This window comes from Strix uralensis, chromosome 13, assembly GCF_047716275.1.
Source record: "Strix uralensis isolate ZFMK-TIS-50842 chromosome 13, bStrUra1, whole genome shotgun sequence".
Classification (NCBI taxonomy): domain Eukaryota; kingdom Metazoa; phylum Chordata; class Aves; order Strigiformes; family Strigidae; genus Strix; species Strix uralensis.
Genome location: NC_133984.1, coordinates 6608613 through 6629912, shown reverse-complemented (window position 1 = coordinate 6629912; position 21300 = coordinate 6608613). Strand labels below are relative to the sequence as shown.

The 21300-nt window shown below is 38.7% G+C and overlaps 1 protein-coding gene across 7 annotated transcripts in view; it reads right to left on the bottom strand.

The window, feature by feature from the left end:
* Positions 1–20994, bottom strand: part of DIAPH2 (diaphanous related formin 2) — a 247801-nt gene extending 226807 nt beyond the window's left edge. For 6 of the 7 annotated variants that reach the window (XR_012630786.1, XM_074883124.1, XM_074883127.1 and 3 more), the window contains exons 1-2: positions 20699–20994; positions 2135–2167 (exon numbers count right to left, since the gene is read on the bottom strand). Coding sequence is in view for 6 of the 7 variants with exons in the window: in XM_074883124.1 (XP_074739225.1) it covers positions 2135–2167; positions 20699–20818 (153 nt within the window). In the remaining variant the exon portion in view is untranslated. The remainder of the gene's footprint in view (positions 1–2134; positions 2168–20698) is intronic. The other variant, XM_074883128.1, reaches the window with a different exon arrangement.
* Between the last annotated feature and the right edge of the window lie 306 nt (positions 20995–21300).

Sequence of the window (21300 nt, the reverse complement as noted above, 5' to 3'; positions counted from 1 at the left end):
TCACAGTTTCAAAAGTATACCATCTATGTTAAACTCATAGCATTTCAAAATTTTGAGTTCATCTTCTCACATTAGTCCCTAATTATCCTGATAGTGAATAAATATGGTACCACAAAGGTAATGTCCAAGCGTTCCTTCACCTGAAGAGCTATAAGTCTTTGGAGGACAACTGAAAAAGCCAGCGTTGGGAAGGAGGTACTCACAAGTTCATCAGGCTTATAAAAAAATCCTGCTAAAGTAAAATAAAGTTTGTAGAGGAATTAATGCTCCAAGTATAGTTCACAATTCCTTGAAGTGTTTTTGAGTACGGACTCCTGAAATTAGTGCATAATTTTTAAAAGCCAGGTAATGGATTACTCACATAGAAGCAGCCACCCATAGTTAAATACACATAACAGACATTAGTGAAAGCATATCATACAGTCTGCAATGACGTTTCACTGGTTAAGGCTGGCTTGTTTTATGCCTTATGCCAAACCCCCCGCCATTTGGGTTTTTTTTAAAGCATGCTTATTCAGTTAATTTGTTAATATTGGAAACAACCAACAACAGCACCTTCCTTATAAGGCCATTTATTACTGCATTATTAATATATAACCATTCCAAAGAGTCAGAATTTTATTTAATAATACTGTCTATAACTACATATATATGTTCCCTTTGAGAACATTATGTTTATAGCAATTTTTCTAAATTAACTGTTTGCATCAACAAATACTAGTGTATTTGTTTCAGGCATTGAACAGCCTTATGAAGATGTGCTTTCATCTAACAGCAGCTTATGTAGGGTTACTGGTATCATTCATAGCAGTTACTGCGTTCTCTGTGAAGACATGTAAAACAAAGCTTATGTTTTCTATAATTAAACAACCTCTGTGAGGTGTGAAAAGTTTAATGGAGTATTTCATTGGTAGGATATTGGAATTCATTTTACATAGTCCAGTCAGGAGTGGAGAAATTTGACCAAATTTGAATATCTGGAAGAAAGGTTCTTCCTTCTCTTTGTTGTTTTGTTGCTGGTTTTTGAGATCCTACAAGCCTACCTTAAATTTTTGAAGGGAAAGTATCCCTAGATAAGCTGCATACCCTTTGCATTTCTTCGGAGGTTTGGTTTTTTTGCTGATGTTTTTGAGGGGAGGGGGGCTGGGTTTGGGTTTTCTTCTTCCTTAGAAGTCTTACATTTGTGGACAGAAACACATTACCTACAAGGATACTGTTAATGTCTTTAAAAAGGCAAGAATATTACTTTAATCCCATTTTTTCCTTATTAGAATTGTTTACATTTTTTGAAACTATAATTAGGGCATAGCCTATTGAAAAGGCCAAAGATAGGACATATGCCTGAAAGGCAATATCCCAAATTAGCAAATATACATAAAATGTAGTTTTACTGTTCACTTACATTGAAATGCCCATTCAGCGGCCAGCAAAAAAAAGCCATTTAAGATCAATTTCATCACACTGTGATCTCTTTCACTATATCTTATTAACAACAAATTTGTTTAATTAGATTGCAATGATGAGATCACTTTCATGTCGTTAAAGAATTTTCTACATAATTACTAAGTGCAATTATTTTGTTTCAGACATGTAAGTGATTATTAACTAAGTGGCCAGCATGGCTTATCTATTATATCTAGAAAATAAAAATTTACGATTTTACTGAAATCAGATTTGATATAGGTTTCTGTAAAAACACTTAGCAACAGGTTTCAAGTATTCAGAATGACTAAATGACTACTGAATACAAACTTATTGTTTGACATACAGTACACACTTATTACGCAAAATGATTCCACCTGAATCATGTGGCAACTAAGGATTTTGAAGAACCACACCAGATCATTTACTGTTAAGAAGAAGGTCAAGAAAAGTAACACTTGAACTGTTGAGTAACAGTTTCAACATACCCACAGTATTACTAAAGTATTTAGAATGTGGTTAAAGAAGCTTCTCCAAATAGAGATAATTAATTACTTCCAAGTTACAAATTAAAATCTTTAGGAATAGTAATTCAATTTTCTGAAATCAAATGCTTAATATCCTTATAAGAACATGTTATATTGTCCACATTTGGAGTAAAATAGCATGCAGTGTGGAGTTACCATTAATTAAGATGTTACAAAGACCTTACCACATCATCTGCCAAAGTTTTTATTTGAATATTCTATTAAAAAAAAAAAAAACACACACACAAATCAAAGAAAAAAAGACAGTGTTACCTACTGTTTCAGAATAGTCTGTATTTCATGTATTCTAACATTAAAAAGCACTTGAAATTTCAGTAAGTGTTCTAACAAAAACTGCAGCTAAATGAGTACATGATCTACTGCATTTTATGTGAAAAATCAGACTTGCATCCCATTGCACCTTGTCTTTTGACTGTTTAACACATCAACCTCAAACCTGTCTAGTTCTGGTACCCCCACAATTTCACAAAATAGCAGTAAGATCTCTTAGAAAGCTTTCCAAAACAAACAGGGACTCCTGGACTTCAAAGTGAGTCAGCGGATAGCTATATGACATTCTCAGTTTTGACAGAATTTTTGAGACTCAGTTGAAGAGAATTTCCTGTCCCGAGCTTCCTGAGCCTTCTGCAGGTTTGACAGATGAACTTGTAAAGCCAGTGTACTGATGATGCACAAACCAGTGACTACTATCTCTCCCTCCCTAGTACCCTCTTGCTTTTTCCTTAACAACCCTGTTTTCTTGGGCAGCAAGGTTTCAGATTCCTCGGTTATGGTCTCACCAGCTGAAATGATCAAGGTGCTTCTAGTCAACATCCCATACCACTGTGTACTGTTACCATGGTGGACAAGTTCAATGTCACTGGAAATGAACCTATAAAACTGTTCAACATATACCACACAATGTTTTACTTCTCCTTGGTGGAAGTTATTAATATACCATGCTCCTAATTCTACTTTCTGTTTCTTGGCTACAGTTGTCAATATTGTATTTCTGAAACAAATAAATTTGCAAGGCTCCACAAATGGTGGAGGTGGCATCAAGGTGGGAAGGAGAGGCACTGTGTTCATACTTTAAAAACAGCATGAAGATAAGCAGAGACATCTGGTATTCAGAGGTGGCTGGCAGGTTAGCCCCCACGCAGCCACTTGCTGATTCCCTTGCAGCAGTATCAGGGAGAGAATCGTAAGTGCAAAAGCAAAAAAAAACCAACCTCTGAAGAAACAAATGATACAAAAGCCATCACACTCACCATCAGCAGACCAATACCTACCCAGCCTCTAAGCAACTACTACTTTGGAAGAAAACTCCTCCTCCCCACCCTGCCAGCCCTGGTTTTATTGCTGAGCATGGCACTAAATGGTATGGAATATCTCTTTGGTCAGTTTGCATCAGCTGTCCTGGCTGTGTCCCACCCAACCTTCAGCCCATCCCATCCTGCTCCTGGGGGGGGGCACACTGAGAAACAGTAAACCTTGACACTGGGTAAGCACTGTTCACCAAAAGCTAAAACACTGGGGGTTTATCAACACTATCTTGGTCACCAATCTAGAACACAGCACCACAAGGGTTGCTATGAAGAAAATTAACTCCATCCCAGCCTGACCCATTACAGACAACTAGGATAAAATCTTTCTCTCATACTACTCCAGATGTTGACATCATTTCAGCTTCCTAACTGCCATATCTCAAACCTCTTCCTTACAGCTACACCTCTCCTGTATTTTTGTTACCTGGATTTAGTATGGAGTCAAAACACGCAGTAATACCCTAATCTTGAAATCAAAACTAAGATGTCATTACTCTGGTAAAAAGACCTTTTTTTTTAATGGAGATTATTGAGCAAGAAGTCCAGATGAAGTCAAGTCTAACCATGACTTCAACCCAGAGACAGCTATGTAAGCAAGAAGTTCTAAAACTCTGTATCTGTTTTAGCAGTTGCTTGTACTAGAAATATTTTTCTTCCCTTCTCATTTAAGTACTGTCAATCTCTCCCAGACCCTGGAACAGGATAATCTATTCCATCTCTACATTTATATTGCATTTGTCACTCAAACTCCTCTGGGCAAAATACAGAATACTAAAGCAAGATACCACACAGCATTTTTTCAGACATCTCAAGCGCACTTCCCAGATCTCCTTATGGTGCATAAACTACACTGCTGCCAGTAGCTACTCAAGATAAGCAGCACATTTAACAGGTAGAAGAGAAACTGCAAGTAGCTAGAGGCAGAGGCAAGGCAGTTATGTACCTGTAGATTCTCACTGACACAGAATTTTGACAGTCTCTTACACTAACAAAGAAACCACACTTCCAGACTGATTTAAGAACATAAACCAAAAGTAGTTTACCTCCCCAGGAGGAAGTTTAAGATATCACAGTTTTTGTAGTCAGTCCTCTAGCATTACTCTTTCAGCCGTCTGTAAGACAGCCAGAGCATCACAAGATGAAAAGAAATCAATCCTTTCCTAGCTTGTTAAAGACACTAACTCCCTGATTTTAGAAGCAGCCCAAAGCCAAAGGTTTTGTAAAAATCTCTATGACAAAACTTTTGCAGATAAGGGATATAAAATTAATATTTCTATGTATAAACACATATATAACTTAAGACAGCAGCATAACATCTCTCTCCCAGTTTTTAGTATCAACACAAACCATGGAACTTCATCAACTGCTATATCAAAGTACTATTTCCTACTCATTTATTTGGTTCTTCACTTAGAAGACATGTGACAGAGCTTCTCCCTTTTGAACATAGTCTTTCCAGCCCATCAACAGTTTAAAATACCACCTTCTATTTACTCCTCCCATTTTTAGTTTACTCCAAGTATCCCACAACTTGCCTAAGTACTGATGGATCATGACATTAAGGCACACAAAAATCATAGCATAGACTAATGCAACTGCATCAAACTGCTCTGATCTTAAAAGGTCAGTATCAGCCATGTGATCATTCAGAGTATTTGAAATCTTGCACATAAAAACAGTAGACAGATTTTCACCTTAGTTCACGACATTTATTGGTATAAAAATCACTATTTCCTCATCCAAGCTCATTTCAGGCTACCGCAGTAAATGTCAACATTCAAAGAATTAAACAACTTGAGATTATTGCATTAACTTCTAATGCAAATCTCACAGCAAGTCTATTTCTTTGGAAATCTTTTTTTAACTTTTATATTAATAAAACCTTCCAAATCACCTGAGCTGGCCACAAGTTGCAAATTAAGGTGCATTTACAGCAGTTGATTGATCTTTCCATTACATATTAAGTATTACTACTTTGCCACGTTCTGAATTGTTACACTCAAGACTCTCACTACCATCACAAAAATAAAATCAAAAGCAGCTCACAGTTTACCACACGTCCAATGAAACAATGATCAGATGGATTACTTCTAAACTTAACAGCCATTTTCACTCCACTGCATCCAGGCAAATCCTGGTGTGCTGCAACACCTGCTTGCACACAAGCTACTTCAGTAACAGCTCCAACCCCTACTAGCAATCCTAATTTTCTAAGTGTAACAAACAGGAACTTGACCTTCCCTTAACTTTCTTGTTTTTAAACTAAGATGATATGACTGTTTTCTAAAATCTACCTGGACTTCAACACTTGCTAAAGACATTGTAAAACTTTGCTCAAGGATAAGTGTTTTTTAACTGGCTGCAAATAAATTTGCATACAAACAGGAAGGGAATAACTTCCCATAAGAGTACCTGAACCAAGGGAGTTTAAAGGGACAGAACCACAAACCGATTAATACCTTAAGTAGAAAAAGTTATGCGCAACCTGAGTGTAGGTCTTCCAGCCACAAAATAGAATTCACTCCTACAACCTCTGTTCTTCAGCATAAAGAATGAGTAACATTCACATTAGACAATTTAACAACCTGTTAACATATTCAATTTTGTAATTAAATGTAAAAAGGTACCTAGGTAACCGTGAATATACCCAAGTCACAATAGCTGATGTACAAAACCTAGAACTACACACTGATATAGAACTTTCAAGATCTTTATCCATGACACAGTATAGCTGGCATTACTAGTAATATTACTAAAATATAATTCATAAAATGTTTGCTTTATAGTTGTTTCTTTGGCACTTTAAGGAACATTTACCATTCTTTCAAAAAGAACTTCAAATTATTAGTAGTAGTCCATCTGGTGTACCAAAGATACTTCAAGTTAGCAACACTAACAGTTTTGTTACTACTGTTACACATTTGCATTTGGTCTATATGACACAGCTTTGCAGCTGTTTGGTTCACAAATTCCTTAAATATGCATTATTTAATAATTTAAATATTAAATTATTAAACTAAGGCTTAATCTATAACCTGAACATGAAGGTAAACACTCCCTTGAGGCACTACAAAGTGAGACCAGGGAGCATATGAACACCTTACACCAGGCTGCCAAAATGAAGCTGAAAAATTATTCATGTTGACAGCACAGAGTCAGCGCTGTTGGACTGGAGGGTTGCAGCCATCTTCCCAACCAGGAACCTGCCTGGCTTTCCCCAATTACTCTATTTTTATTTTTTTTTTTCCCCCCAGGAGACTGAACATCCAGAAATAAGCAATACTAGGAAAAGAAGTCAGACAACTCCTCATACTAAATAAAGCCAGAGGGTCACCCAAATTGGTAATTATTAACAGCAGAGGGCACCAATTCTTTATTCATAGTGCTGGGAGATTGAGTGACTCAGCCCTGCTCCCAAACAGTAGGGAGGGGAAAACAGGCTAGAGGCACATTAATCATATTGGACACTCGCCCTCACAAATGCCACTGTCTGATCCTCAGGGGATGAGGGAAAGGGGCACCTCCACAGCATGTCTCTATGAAAGGGTAATAGATCCTAAGTATCAGTGCGGTCTGACTAAAAATGGAGGTTGAGAGAAACTAAAACTGCTTCCTCATTTTTGCCTGATTGGCATCACATTCCAAAAGCAAATGGACTGTTCAAAAAACTGCATTTTTCCAGATGACTTCAAAGAAGCCTTTACCAATAAGAAAACTGATTCAGAAGTTGAAAAAAATAACTGTAAACAAACTTAGCCTTAATTTCAGCAGCTTTGTAAATGAAGATATGAAGGAGACAACTCAACTAACATTGTTCTGTTATTTGTAGCTCAAACTGCCATTACCATTTTGAAAAGTTTGTTTCAGACAATAATTTATTGGTGTTCACTGATAAGTAAGCTTTAAAAATCAGGGCAAAATTAAAAGCTTCTTCCAAAAGCTGCAGTTCCATGTCAGCCTAAGCCAACAACATGGCTGGTTGCGAGACAAAAGGGCAAGGGTGGCACCAGGACAGTCAGCAGTCAGATCAGCTTAGACTACTGTAGAAATTATTTCAAAAAGCATATTAAAAGAGGTAGTTTTCACGTTAGCCAGTGCAGAGGCAAACAGAGTAAGTTTTGGCATTTTCCAGAGCTACTGCTAGAGTCCAAATATTTTCCATCAAGTCTCTGCACCAACCGTATCAGGTAAGTTGTCATCACTAAAGCAGCACAGATAAAGCAGAGTTTATAACTGTTACACTACATTACTGGTGAGCTCTTCATACAGCACTTTGTACAGCCAGGATCTCTTTCTTATTTTGATATCTAGTGATCATGCAAGACAGGTTTTCCTTTGAGCATCTTGGAAAAATGTCTTGTGACAGTATAGCATGCTTTTCAGTATAGATGAACAAACTGTCTCTCTTCAGAATGCTCCATGGCTTTTAAATTCCTCACTTAAAACTATCGAGCAACGGTTTGCTAGTTAACTAAACTTCTGAAAGAGCCAAGTCATAATGGAAAGAGCCAAGTCATAAACCCATTCATAAATTTCACAACAAATAAGAAGTGCGTACTAGCTTACTAGCCTCAATATGCAGGTTTAATATTCCAAGAAGTATTTAACTAATCAAGATCTTTACAAAGGTTAAGAGACACGGCAAACCCTGCCCTTACAACAAACACTTTAAACTTTTTATTTTAGTTTGAAGCTTCCATTTTTATTCAGAAATTCTACCCACTGGTTCTAGTACTTAATTTAGAAATGCATGTGGCATTGCATAATCATTAACCAACAGAAGGTTTTATAGGACACGTCTTAAAAAACAAAACAAAACAGAGAAAACACATCCAAAAACCACCAACCATAACTCACACAAATAAACTCCATGGCTACATGTCCTTAAGGCCCAAAAATGTATAATTAAGAAACTTCTCTTAAGAATCGTCTACTTTAAGGATTCTGTTCAGCCTGGCAAATTTCTCTGAAGTGTAGCAACAGAAATTCATAGCAAGTTTCTGCATAGGAACTACAGGTACCTACAGGAAGACCTCACGTCACATGCAGTGTCTCAGTTGCACTAGAACATGCAAGTATTTGCATAAAGAAAAGAAGGAAGTCGTATTTGACAATATGAAGACAGCATATGGGACTGCACCAAATGTCAGCAGAATAAATGGGAAAAATAAGTAAGAGAATTCTACTTCTTCATGTACTTAAATTGTTAAGCTAAGCGTATCCACTGTAGACATATACATATACATTTTATTTTCGGGGTCACCTGCAGACTAGCATTGCATTTATTTGGGGCTTACATAATTTCACTTTCAAATCTAATAATCTTCATAATGGATACTTTAATGGTCTTTCCTGAAGAGCATTATATCAAAAAAATGGGATTCAGACAGTCGAGTGCCAATTACGTTTCATGCTTTGCTTGATAAGAAAGCTTATTTCAAAAACTGCCCCTCCTAAGCTTCCTTTAGTAAAATGTTAGTAGATTAGAAGTGCATTGGAATAATTTCAAAAATCCTTTGATACGCCCATGTAGCTTTCTGTACATATATTTGGTGCCTGTAAAAAGTGCCAGATATACTTTATTAGACAAGAAGCCATCTGTCCAAGTGGTTGCTGCTATACTGCGATTGGGCAGCACTGCTTGTCAGGATCAGCATATTCTGTTTAGCGCACCTACAGCAAGCAAATCACTTGGTTTGAAAGAAAATTATGAAGTGTTTTTTACTAGGAAAATAGACTGAGATCACTTGCTAAATTAGTCACTTGAATAGTCATTGGATCAACTTCCAGGACTTAATTAAAAATGAACACAGAACAGTTCTCAGTGCAGTAAATGGAAGGTTTAGATGCTTACAGTACCAGTTGCATGCCTGTTGCTTTTCTGCCAAGGCTGCCTGTCAGTACTGTACTCAGCCCTGTACCTCTGTTGCTTATTTTTCAAAAAGATAGTTGTTTGACTTCTGAGCTTTGAGTTTTTAGGAAACTTGGCTTTTGCTTTTTTGGTAGAATATTATTGTGAAATGCTTTTGAAACATTCAGAACAGTTAAACTTGAAAAACTATGTCAAAACAATTATTGACATAGTAAGTGCAGACTTTATCTCAATTTTACGCTTAGATACAAGCAGTGAATTTGAGCTCTTTGCTTTCAGTGTAGGAGCAGAACAAAGCCAGTTTTGTTAGACAGCAATACTTGATGTGCATCAAATTGTTCTTCATCAGCCTTCCTTGTTCCAGGATCCTCTGAGTACAACTGGCTGATCTTTTCGTTCAGGCACATTGTGGAGCTGCTCAGACTGAGCAAAAGCTATTATAGGCCTCCTCGTTTCATACCTCACTTCCTAAAGAGAGACACCTTTTTTTATAGTGACAAGGTTCACCTTCACTTTTACCAAAGTTTGGTTTTACTCTTTTATAGACATGCAGCCCTTGTAACTACAATTATATGCTTTGAACCTGGGATTAATCTTTTGTTGAAACCTAGTTTTTTCTTTCACGATGAGCAATGACCAGTTAACTTGACAGTTTCTTTTGAAATCATTCTGAAAAATCAAGCAGAAACTGATTTGAGAAACTGATTTAAGAAAATTCTTCAGTACTTTTGCACTTTTTTTTTTTTTCCATTCCTGCTTACTAGCTTCCTATTTCACCAGCACGTGCAAGCATAGCCTAATACCCTAATACAAGCTTAACACCTAACCCAAGTGACAGGATCAATGTCTATACACTTTTTCTTCCTGTTATATGGAGAGATCGTTTGGGGGAGATTCTTAACTGATCATGCTGTTGGCTTTGTAGAACACCTCTTGCTCTTGTGGGTACAGTAAACACTGAAATAAGTGACACAGTCCATTTGAATTTTCCTCTGCTACCATCTGAGGTGAGGATAAAACTGGTAGAATGTATCTGTTGGGAGAGAATCAATACACTTAGAAATAAAACAGAAGACACATAGCAAGTTGCAAAAGTGGTCAGAAAGTCTATACTGTGAGGAGCTTCACTGGATATTGGGCAGCTCCTTGAAAATGGAGTACTTGACCTCTGATAGACTTTGAGGAAGTGAGGACATGTGCATTTGCTTTGTTCGGGTTGTTTTTTAAATAGTAAGAAAAACCCCACAAAATCCAACCAACTGAAAACACGGCCCACAAAGGAACTGGCTGTGGAAGGGATGCAGAGAGCCAAAGAAGCAGGAATTACTCGTGAACATTATTCATTTTGTCTGTACCCAGCAGTCTTGGAACATACGGTCACAGGGATCATGTCAACAACTTCTTAAAATAATGTTGTCTGTCTTCCAAGACACAGACTTCCTAGTAAAGAACAAGTACTTGATCAGAGCAGTATTTGATCCCTACAGCAAAAAAGTTGATGGCAAAGTTACTTTCCCCCCCCCCCCCCCCAATAATAAACAATGTGATACTAAAACTTGGAAAAAGAAGCAATGCTGCTGCCATAGCAAGGAACTTCAGCTTCTCCCTGAAGAACAGAAATTCTAGATCAAGTAATTCCTGTGGGCGTGGACCATAATGTAACTCAATAGTCAAAGCTTATTGGGTTAAACTGAATTTATAGCCGCTGTGATACACACAAGGGCTTTCTGTTCCTTTTCCTATTCTTTCCTATTATTAACAGCTTCCTGAGAAGATTATTTGTCCTTCAAGGAAGTAGGAAATGAAGTAGCATATGAATACAGAGGAATTATATTGTACATCATAATGAGGAAGCCAATAGTATCATTTGACTTCAGTATAGGTGAGATTCCCTGTTAAGAAGGAACAGGAATTCAGGAAGATTACAGATGCCTCTAACAGGTTATTATGGAGAATCTGCTATCTTCTGCTAAAGGATAAAGTAAGCAAAAATATAATATTATCATAACATTGAATTGTGTTGTGTGCTCAGCTTACTCATGAACACTCACATGAATTTCATAAAGGTTTTCCTATAAAGTCACAAAACAATTCTTTTTAAATGTAAAATGTTAACTCACAGGGTTACTACTTATCTTTTAAGTCATTCAGGAATTAGTTTGAATCACAAAATACTGTAAACTAACCTTAATGGATTTAGGAAGCCTGTCTTATCCACCCAAGATTTGTCTGAAGTTCAAATATGAACACATATTTGTAAAATATGAAAATTAAAATTGTCTATCTGGTTTACAGATGGAAATTTTACCAAAGCCTGGTGCTGTACTCGTTACCTTTCTAGCTTGGGAATGCCTCCATTGAGCTGTAAATAAACTGGAGAGTGAAAATCAAACTGCACTGCTGGAAGATGGTAGAATAGTAGAGAATGGAAGATTGTAAAGGTTAGAGAGACTGCAGCAGACATTGCCCAGTGCGTTTCTATCTCAGCCAAGAAATTGTGTGCTGAATCAAAGGAGTTTCCTCACCTCACTTTTTGTTGTTGAAGATAATAAAGCAGTGGAAGATCCACTTGCCACAGAGGAGTAGAAAGGAAGAACTGAAGCATTTCTAGTAAAGTGGATTGCCTGGGAGTAACAGCTCTTGCCGCCCCATTATATGATCAGACCAAAAAAACCCCACCACCCACAAAAGAGGAAGAAGCAGCTGGTTTTATGGAAATGAAGACTGGCAGCACTAGCAGAAATAAACCGTTATACTGACACCAAAGACAGGATAAAATCACTTACTAGGTGCTTCAATGTTAAAGCTGATTGCAACTTCTGTCTCAAGTCTGGTTATAAACTACCTTCTACTAAACTGTCATATTCATTAGTTCACTCAACCTGTGCATGGCTAAAACTTTTACAGCCAAAGACATGCAGTGATTATCAAAACAGTTATTGTATGTAAATTTTACTTCAGGGTATACAAAATTAGATAGAAATGCTACTGCATGGCTTACAAAGAGGGACAGACACAGACTGAAGGATCTCAGTTAATTTGAGTTCATGTGCCTACTTCTGACCTTGGACAGCTGACATGGGTTTATCCTTTGAGTTTCAGGTTCTGTATTTAAACCTCCTGTTTAAATGTGGCTGGCACAAAAATTAAAATTTATATGGCATCAGTATATATGCTTAGCCTGATACGCTGTCACCTTTTTTCTTCTTTATGCAAATACTTACCTGTTCCAGTGCAACTGGAACACTGCATGTAACCGTCTCAACTATTAATAACCGTCAAGTTCTCATTTACTCATGCACACACACAAATGCAAACATCCAGCACAGTTCCATTATGAAGCCACAGTATTTTAGAAGTTACTTCAATTTTATAGGTAGAAAAGTAATTCACAGCAGAAATGGAGACAGGAAAGCAGAAAACTCTATACTGTACAAGAACTACCTACTTCTATCTGTTGTTGGGAGTATAGATTTTAATGAATCTTATGTTGGGTTAATATTTGTTCCTCACAAAGCTACAGTCACTGAAAAAAATAACACAGGTATCTTTAAAGGTCATATTCTAACAACCATCATTAACTTTTACCATATTAGGAATGAATTAACTGCAGAACAAACATTTTTCCTGACCAAAGTACTTATTTTGTCATGTTTAACTATCCCTGAGACACCAACATGAATTTATAAAGAGACACTTGGAAACACATAACTAAATAGTTGTGACAAAAAGGTATCCTCAAGAACATTTAAGGTCTGTGGTTATTTCCTCTCATCTTCATGCCTAAATATGTATTACAACGCGATTGTGTTTATGTGATCCCATACAGGGCAAAGTTTTTAATGTTTAACTAGCTAATCCCTGAACAAAGAAAAAGGAGGGAATGGGCCTGTGTACCTTCAAGCCAACCTGCATCCACCAGTACCTTTCCTGAAATTCCCTTGGCTTACATAAATCTAAAATTACAGTCGCTGCTTTACTGGCTGTACAGCTACAGACCCATAGCTCCTTGTTGGGATTCTACAGTACTATTCCCCAACTGTCTCAGTCTTACCTTCTTTATTTAAAAATTTGTTCTAAACTAGGAGGTAGCACTGCTTTGAAAGTTCTGCATTCCTCAAGCAAGTTCTCCTTTATTTATTCTCACATAAAGGGGTAAACTAAATATGTTAATTTAGTTTTGTTATAAAGAGATAACGTCATCTTTCCACTACAATTAGGAGAGCAGTAAAACTACATGTGTTAAAAAATATATATATATACACACACAAAAATCATTGAGGGACAGAAGACAGGATTCTTTCCAATTACTTTTTTTAATCAACTGGTGACTTTTACACTTACATGCTACACTTTCAAAACAAGCTTAAACACACTTAATTGTTACAAAGTATAAATTGAATTTTTTTTTTAGTAATAAAACATTTTTTCATCTCTGATGTCCTCCATGTCTGATAGCACTATGCAAAGAACACTTACAAACAGGAAGCATGCATCACACACTCAGCCTACCTAATACTTTCCTCCAACACCATCCTGTCTCCAATGATTTTCTGTGAGGATGAGTAAAAGGACTAAGAAGGGAACCTCACAAGAAAGCCACCTGTCACATGCACAACCTTTAACTTCCTCTTCTCCCACTCTCCCTCAGAACAGCTTGAAATTAATATGAAAATACAGTTTCCTCTTTACACAGGAAGAGCCCATATCTATTAGAAGCTCTTAAGAACATTTTTGGTTTATATATCAGAGGAGGTGTGGTGATATTACAGTATGCACTGCACCTTAAAAACAAATATTACCACACCCAGGTGGACCGAAGACCTTCAGTTGCTGTATCAAACCGTACAACATTTTCCATGTGTGGGCTTGTTTTAGAATTGAACTTTCAAGGTATTTCTCAATTTCTATAAATCAGATGAGTTTATAGTTTATAGCACAACTTAGGTTCAATAGCATTTAATTGCCATAGCAGATCCTTTTCAGATCTGCCCATGTGCATACAACGCGCTGCTTTCACACTGCGTCCAACTAAACAGCTGGCATGAGAAGATGCCTGAAAAGCAGACACAATCATAATTTAATAGTACAAGTGGATGAACTTTAGATAAACCAATAGAAAAAGGAGGAATGCTAGTGTGCCATAACACTGGTCTTACTAGTTCTAGCAAACAGTCAAAGAAGAACAAATAATAAAGGGGGTGGGGTGGGGTGTGTGATTCAGTTTCATGATCTCGTTTGTCCCACTACCACACAAAAAACTCATGTCAGTAGAGCACCAAGGTTGGTCTAGAGACTGCTTAAGTCTACACTGGTGCCTCAAAAAAGCTGATTCTTTAATTGTCACCCCTTTCTCACATACAGTTAATTACAAGTTAACAAGTAGAATATATTTGCCTTGCAGACTGTGTTAGCACTACTTCTGTCAAGCAAGGTTTTGCTTATCTACGTATCAGGAAGTTATGCTTGGAAGTGGGAAACCTAGAGGTGCTCACTCCACCAACACTCTAGGAAAAAGCTACTTTATTCACAAGATCTTAAGTAAAACATCAGTTTCATACATAAATAAAATGCAAGTTTAAGACAAGTCAGCTTTCTACCAGCAACTTTATAAACTGCTACACAAATACTAAAGAAAGTCTTTCAACTGCTAATCTTGTCAAAATTATCTGCTCTACCACCATAGCCCTTCATAACAGAAAACTTATTTCCACCAACACAAACTAAATGATTTTTAAAAAAATGAATGAAAAGAATGACCATGGTATACAAGTTGCAAGGAACTGCATTAAAAAAAAAATCATTTTAGTAGTTTCCTAACTTCTTGTGGTTTTAAGGCTGAACAAGTAAACTGATGAATAACCAACCGAAATTGTCAGTTGCTTCAGCAACTGCCATCTCTTGTTCTATTTTACCTCTAAATTTGGACAGGGATGTAAAGAATTAGAGGAAAGTTATTAGCCATTACTGCTCACCTGTAAAGAACTGCAAGTGATGCAGAAAATATGAAGCCATCTTGTAACCCACCCAACGTTTTTAAGCCTATCTTTACAGGGTCATCAGCAATCACTGTATTATTAGCATGTTTTACAGGCTATTTGTAACACAAAAACAAAAGTTGATCCTCAATAACTTGGATTTTGAGCACCATAGTGCTTAAAACCTCAGAAAACATCACTTCTATTTGATACGCACGCTGTCAGTTCTCACTGCAACTGTCTTTCACATTGCTTAAGTGGAATCTGCTTTGTTTGCAAAGCTTCCTGTATGGTAGAGAAGAGTGCTACAGCTTTGTCTTACAAGGACTAGTTCAGGAAGTTTAATTACCACAAGGATATAGGCTTATCACTGCATCAATCACCTCATTTAAACAGTGTCAATATCAATTCACATGAAAAGCTAAAGCTTTTACTTAAGTCTCAGCACCAACTATGCCCTACTCTACCGTATCAGTAGTGCCTGATCAGTATACTTTTCAGCAATAGAACCAAAATTTCCCTAGACATAAATTTTACTCTTCAGTAATGGTTGCACCCTAACTTCACTTGCTGGAATATCTTAACCTTGATCTGGTAAGACCAAGAGTCTTCTAAAGCACACTCATTTCAGTTCACTTCTTCCTCAGGCACACCCTTGAAGCAAGAATCCTCTACAGGCACGTGCTGATTTTACCCAGAGACACTATGATCTCAAATTTAATACATTTCATTCATTTGCCAAAAATCTCTGCTCCATCTGACTCATAGTTCACAGATGCAGTATACAAACATCTAAACAAGTCATGTGTAAAAAGCATGTTATCTCTCCACAGGAGAACGACATCAAACCACCTTAGGAGTCAAAGGTGATGATGGGATGTAGGTCCTGTAACACACAGCCTGTCTGACAGTGACAGACACATGGAATTTAAGGCACTGGTTAACTCCTGTACTGATATGGGTGGAGAAACGTAGCTGGGAAACCATCCTCCCAAGCACACTCAGTTCACTTCTGTTTTAAAGCTAATTGATAAAAGCTTTTATTCCACTGTTTGATGCTAGTTTATGGCACATTAGTCAGAATGTTGAGTTCATAGCTTTTGATTCATCTCAAAGCTCACGGGGTTTAAAAGACTTCAGTCTTAAGCATAAACAATTTCTGCTTTTAAAACAAAGTATGAGTTGCTCCTTGTTGCATGAATCACCAAATCCACTTGATATACAATTAAATAAGCTCTTACCCCTAACAATTTGTTTTTCATGTTATACAAGATCTTTCTTCTAATCTACTTTTAAAGACAGCAGCATCACACTCAGAAGATGGACCCTTTCAGAAATTTATTTGTAGCTAAGAGTATCTATCACTGAACAACTACCACACAAACCTGAACTAAACCTGGTGGTAATGGAGCATGTTTTTAGCATGACACTAGCCACTACACGCACAGAAATATTTCTACTTATGCTAATACTAAACTGACATGATTTATTATTAACTTAAAAACACGCAGAAACCAGTGGCCGTATTAACTTCTAGTTAACAGTCAGGAAGCACCACAAATCCTGTTGTAACACCTCAAGTACTGATTCATAGAATAACATATGTTTCAAAGGATCTCATTGTTTTCTCGGTTTAGTCCGAACTCCCACCCAAAAAGCAGGGTGAACACCAAATCTAACCAGCCTGCTGAAGGCTTCATCCAGGTTGCCAGGTCTTGAAAACCTTCAAGGACAGTGATTCCAGTGTCTCTGGTCATTCAGTGCTCAACCATCCTTCACATGATTTTTTCCCCCTTATACTCAGTCTCCTTTCCAGCAACCTCTCCTGCTCCTTTTTACAACCTCTGTCTCCCATGAACTTCTGTAAAAAGCCTGGCTTCAACTTCTCCACTAAAAAGATGAACACCTTGATAAGACTTTGGGTTCAGCTAAGCTACAATAGCTATGTCAAATGAGACCGGACACTTTCAAGCATTTACCAATTTCCTAGGTACCCAACAAAATTATATACTTCCCAGGCGATACTGAAGTGTTAAGGAGAGCAAACAACATCTAAGTTAAGGATTAACAAACACTGGAATCCCCACAATCTCCCTGACAACCTTCATTTAGCCTGTTTCCCCTAGTATAACAAGCATACTTTCAAACAAGCAAAACAAGCACATTGCCAAACCCAGTTAAGAATGTAACTGCTCACAGCCATCTCATGCCAGCCTATTCTCAGGGCTGGCATGAGATCAGATGATTGTTTGCCAAAACAATTTAATTTTTGTCTGCCCATTTCATTGTAAACAAAAATAATGACAAAAACACCAGGCACTCATTCCCACCTCCAGTCTTTGTGCCAGCAAAAAATGAGGAAAAAAAAATATTAAGTCAGAGCTGTTTAAGCAGCTGTGATGTGTGAAGGTGCTCATGAGAGGCATTACATTTTTGAAAAATACTCCAGTTTACACACTAATAGTATAAAAACTAAACTCTCATTGTGCAGTTCTGTCACATTCAAGAAATTATATGAAACTTGAATGACTCTCAGAATGACCCAAAGCAGAGAACAACTGAATTACTAGTTCTAATATAGCCCATCTTCAATTATCTGTATGCGTACATATGTCATCAATTATTTTACAGAAAAATACTTTAAACCATCAATTTCTTTTCTAGCACAGATCCTCTCTTGATAGTCTAGTTTTACTTCCTGTCAACTGGGAATAAATGTCATCGATCAGGCTTCAGTCCTCAAAAAAAAAAAAACCCACACCCGGACAAAACCACACAAAAAAACCCCCACCAAACCACTATGCTTCTGCAGGCCAAGCACCATTTCCCACCTTTTACTTTCCGATGAAGAGCACGAGGAAACAAAAAACTTCCTCCTTATTCTAGAGTCTCCCTTCCCCAAACATAATGACTTCAGCTTTCCCAGCTCCCTGTCATCTAGAGCCATTTTTAGACCATCATATAAAAATCATTCCCCTAGACTTCTTCCCAATGACTTGCCTAATTTCAGCTGCTATGCCAGGAACTAAAAATAAAGCTTGTGTTACATGTAGTTGCACACCCTCTCCCACCAAGCCCTTGTTCAGCACTCCACTTGCCGTGTGAAATAAGTTTTAGAAAAGAGACATGCTCTTTCAGCACACTGTAGAGTTCCTTGAATTATATGTAACAAACAAGTGCTGGTTGATTCATCTCTATAACTCTACTGAAACTTGATGAATTATAAGTTACGAAGCTGAACCAAGAAAATTTCCACACCAAAGAAACTTTGCATACAAACTCAGTGACAACTTAACACTTCACAAACAGCGTGGCTTCTCTTACAGAAATCCCCAAAATACCTTCACCTTCTTTGCACAGTGAAGAGAACAGGGATGCGGTACACATAAGGTTGCTCTTCGAGTACTTAAAGATATCGCTAGCCTCATTAGAACCAATTCCTCATTCAAAATTAAAGCCAGCAAAATTTAGTAAGATTATTCTCCTATATAATGGATGAAGTCTTTCCCTGATTACAGTCTTGTTCTTCCCTTGCAAGCCTATGGCAGTAGTTGATAAATCTGGCTGTGCACTCTCACCGCCTCAACTTAAGCCACACCGGAATCCCATCCCTTTTCTTCCTTAGAGGTAAATCCCTCTTCATGTCAGTTTTATACACTGTTTGTGTACATCATGCCCAGAATGAAAAAAAATCTACTTTCCCATTCAACACATTCACTCAATTCTATCATCAAAGGCACTTCATCTCAGATCAAAAGTATCTTTCAGAAGATACCCGATTCAAGCAACGTGCCACTACTCTGATCCATGTTGCTGCTGGACTGTAATCATCCCCTCAAGAAATAAAAGCATATGACTGTACATGATGTCAAATATTAACATGATATACTTTTTCCACTAACTGTAACAATAAAAGTCTACTTTAGTGATTCTAGAATAACTGAAAAGAACACGCAATGGAAATAGGTGTCCTGTTCAATCCAATTTTGAGCTCATTTCACTTTTATTTCTTAAATTATGTGCTTCTTTCAGAACAAAGTCTTCTCCTCTGCTAGAGCAAAATTCAAATCTGCATCCACAGTTTCCATCAGAAGCACTTTCCTGGGTGATTTTTAAATCACTTCCCTGCAGGCATCTTCCCTGAAAGCAGCCCTTCTAGCTATTTAGCTAGGAAATACTAAAGGTAGTATAAACAAAACCAAACACTTTGTTTATATGAAGAAGTTTGTTGATATTTATCCTATGCCAGGAAGTATGAGTTTGTTTCCAATCACACCATAAAACAAAATAAGAAATCACATTTAGTTACCTTTTGCTAAAATATACATGGTCACTTTCAACACAAGCACACTTCAAGTTACTCAGTATTCTGGCTTTCTGCCATCCTTTTAAATAATTGTAACTTTCAACAACTTTTCAATGCCTCATACGTTACAAATTTAACATCTTCCCCACACGCATTCTAACTTAGTTTCCAGTGACAAAACCCCCTCAGTTCCCAGGCTAATCAGCTGAAATCTCTGCTTGCACTATACTTAATAGAAGGAACACAAGGTGGGAGCACTTACATAGTGCCTTACTTTTATCACTGTGAAAACCACTGCACAGACTAAAAAAAGTTTGTAACTAGTACTCTATTCGACAAGAAGTCAGGTAAGTTTTAAGTGTCCGCTACACTTGCTCTTTGAAAAGCCATCACTGAGCCAAAATGAATCGATTCAACGTTGAAACAAATAAGTTTAAGTAACAGAAGTAAACAATTAAAAGTAAATACTGTCATGTTGACTGTTTTTGCTGCTACGGTATTTATAAAGTGAGATACAATCCAGTGATGTTGTCTCTGATGTGTACCTATGTTTCAAATTATCAGGTCTGTAAGTAGAAATATCTTCTTTTAAATCAAAAAAACACAGGCATAATGAACAAATCCTACAGTCCTAGAGGATTTATGTGCTCAAAAGCTTGCCACATCTTTCCAAAAAGACTGGACGTTATCCACATTTTTAAACTAGTGTCACATTAATTCAGAAGTTCACTTGGGAGGCACATCGTTTGCATCATAACCACCAACAGTCAGGATGCTTCAACAGAGACAGAAAAAAACCCCACCCAAGCCTGTGAGCTCCGACTCAAGAGGCGAGCAGAGGTTACTCCCACAGGTCCTGCCTACAGCACACCGCTGTCACCTCACCTCTCCGCGGAGGGACGGCCCGCGCAAAGCCCGCGCAAAACCCGCCCGCAGAGCACGGCAAGTCCCGGCTCCCCCGGGGCCGTCCCAGAGCGCGGCCCTCAGCGCGCCGCACGCCCCCTCCAGCTGTCACCTCCCGCTTCCGAAAAGCGCCCCAAAACCCTCACGGAAGCTGACGGTTTGGGTTTTTTTTTAAAAAAAGAGCCTTTAATTCCTGAAAGCCTCCCCCCCCCGCACACACACACCCTGCGCTGCCACACGCCCCTCCGCCCCAGACTCTACTTGGGAAGCAACAAGGCGGCATCCGCACCTCCCCCTCCCCCGCCCTCCTCCTCGTCCCTAGGCCGTCCCCTGCCCCCTCCCAGCCCCCCCAGCTCGCTCACCAGCTTGGGCTTGTTCCGGCTCTCCTCCTCCGCGGCGCGCCCACTCCGCTTCGGGTTCATCCTGCCAGAGCTCAGGGGCTCCTCGCCGCCGCCAGCACCCGGAGCCGCCTGACCCTCCATCCTCCCCGCGGCTCTGCGCCCCGGCAGAAACGCCCTCCTCTCTCACCAGGACCGGATCCTCAAGGCCCCATCGGGCCGATACGCACCACGGGGCAGGTCCCGATCCGGGCGCTCCCGTTCCCTCCCCGCCGCGGCTGGAGCAGTTCCTGATTCTCCGGCCCCGCCGCCTCCTCCCAATCCACCGCCTCAGCCCCTGAGCGCCTCGCGCATGCGTCCCTGAGGGTTCCGCGCATGCGCCACACCCGGCCGGCGCTACAGCGCGCGCGCAGTCGCGGGGCTGGCGGTGCCTCTCCAGGAAATGGCGGCGCTTGGGGTTTTGGCACAGAAACCCCCAGTGGAAAGGTGAAGTGTGAAACAGAACTGACCGGCCCTGGCTTTGGCAGCGCGGAGCCGGCGTGTCGGTGGATTATCCCTCAGGTTGTTGGGATGAGGAAGGGCCGAGCCTGGGCCTTGGCCGTCTCCTTTCAGACGAAGCTGGCGGG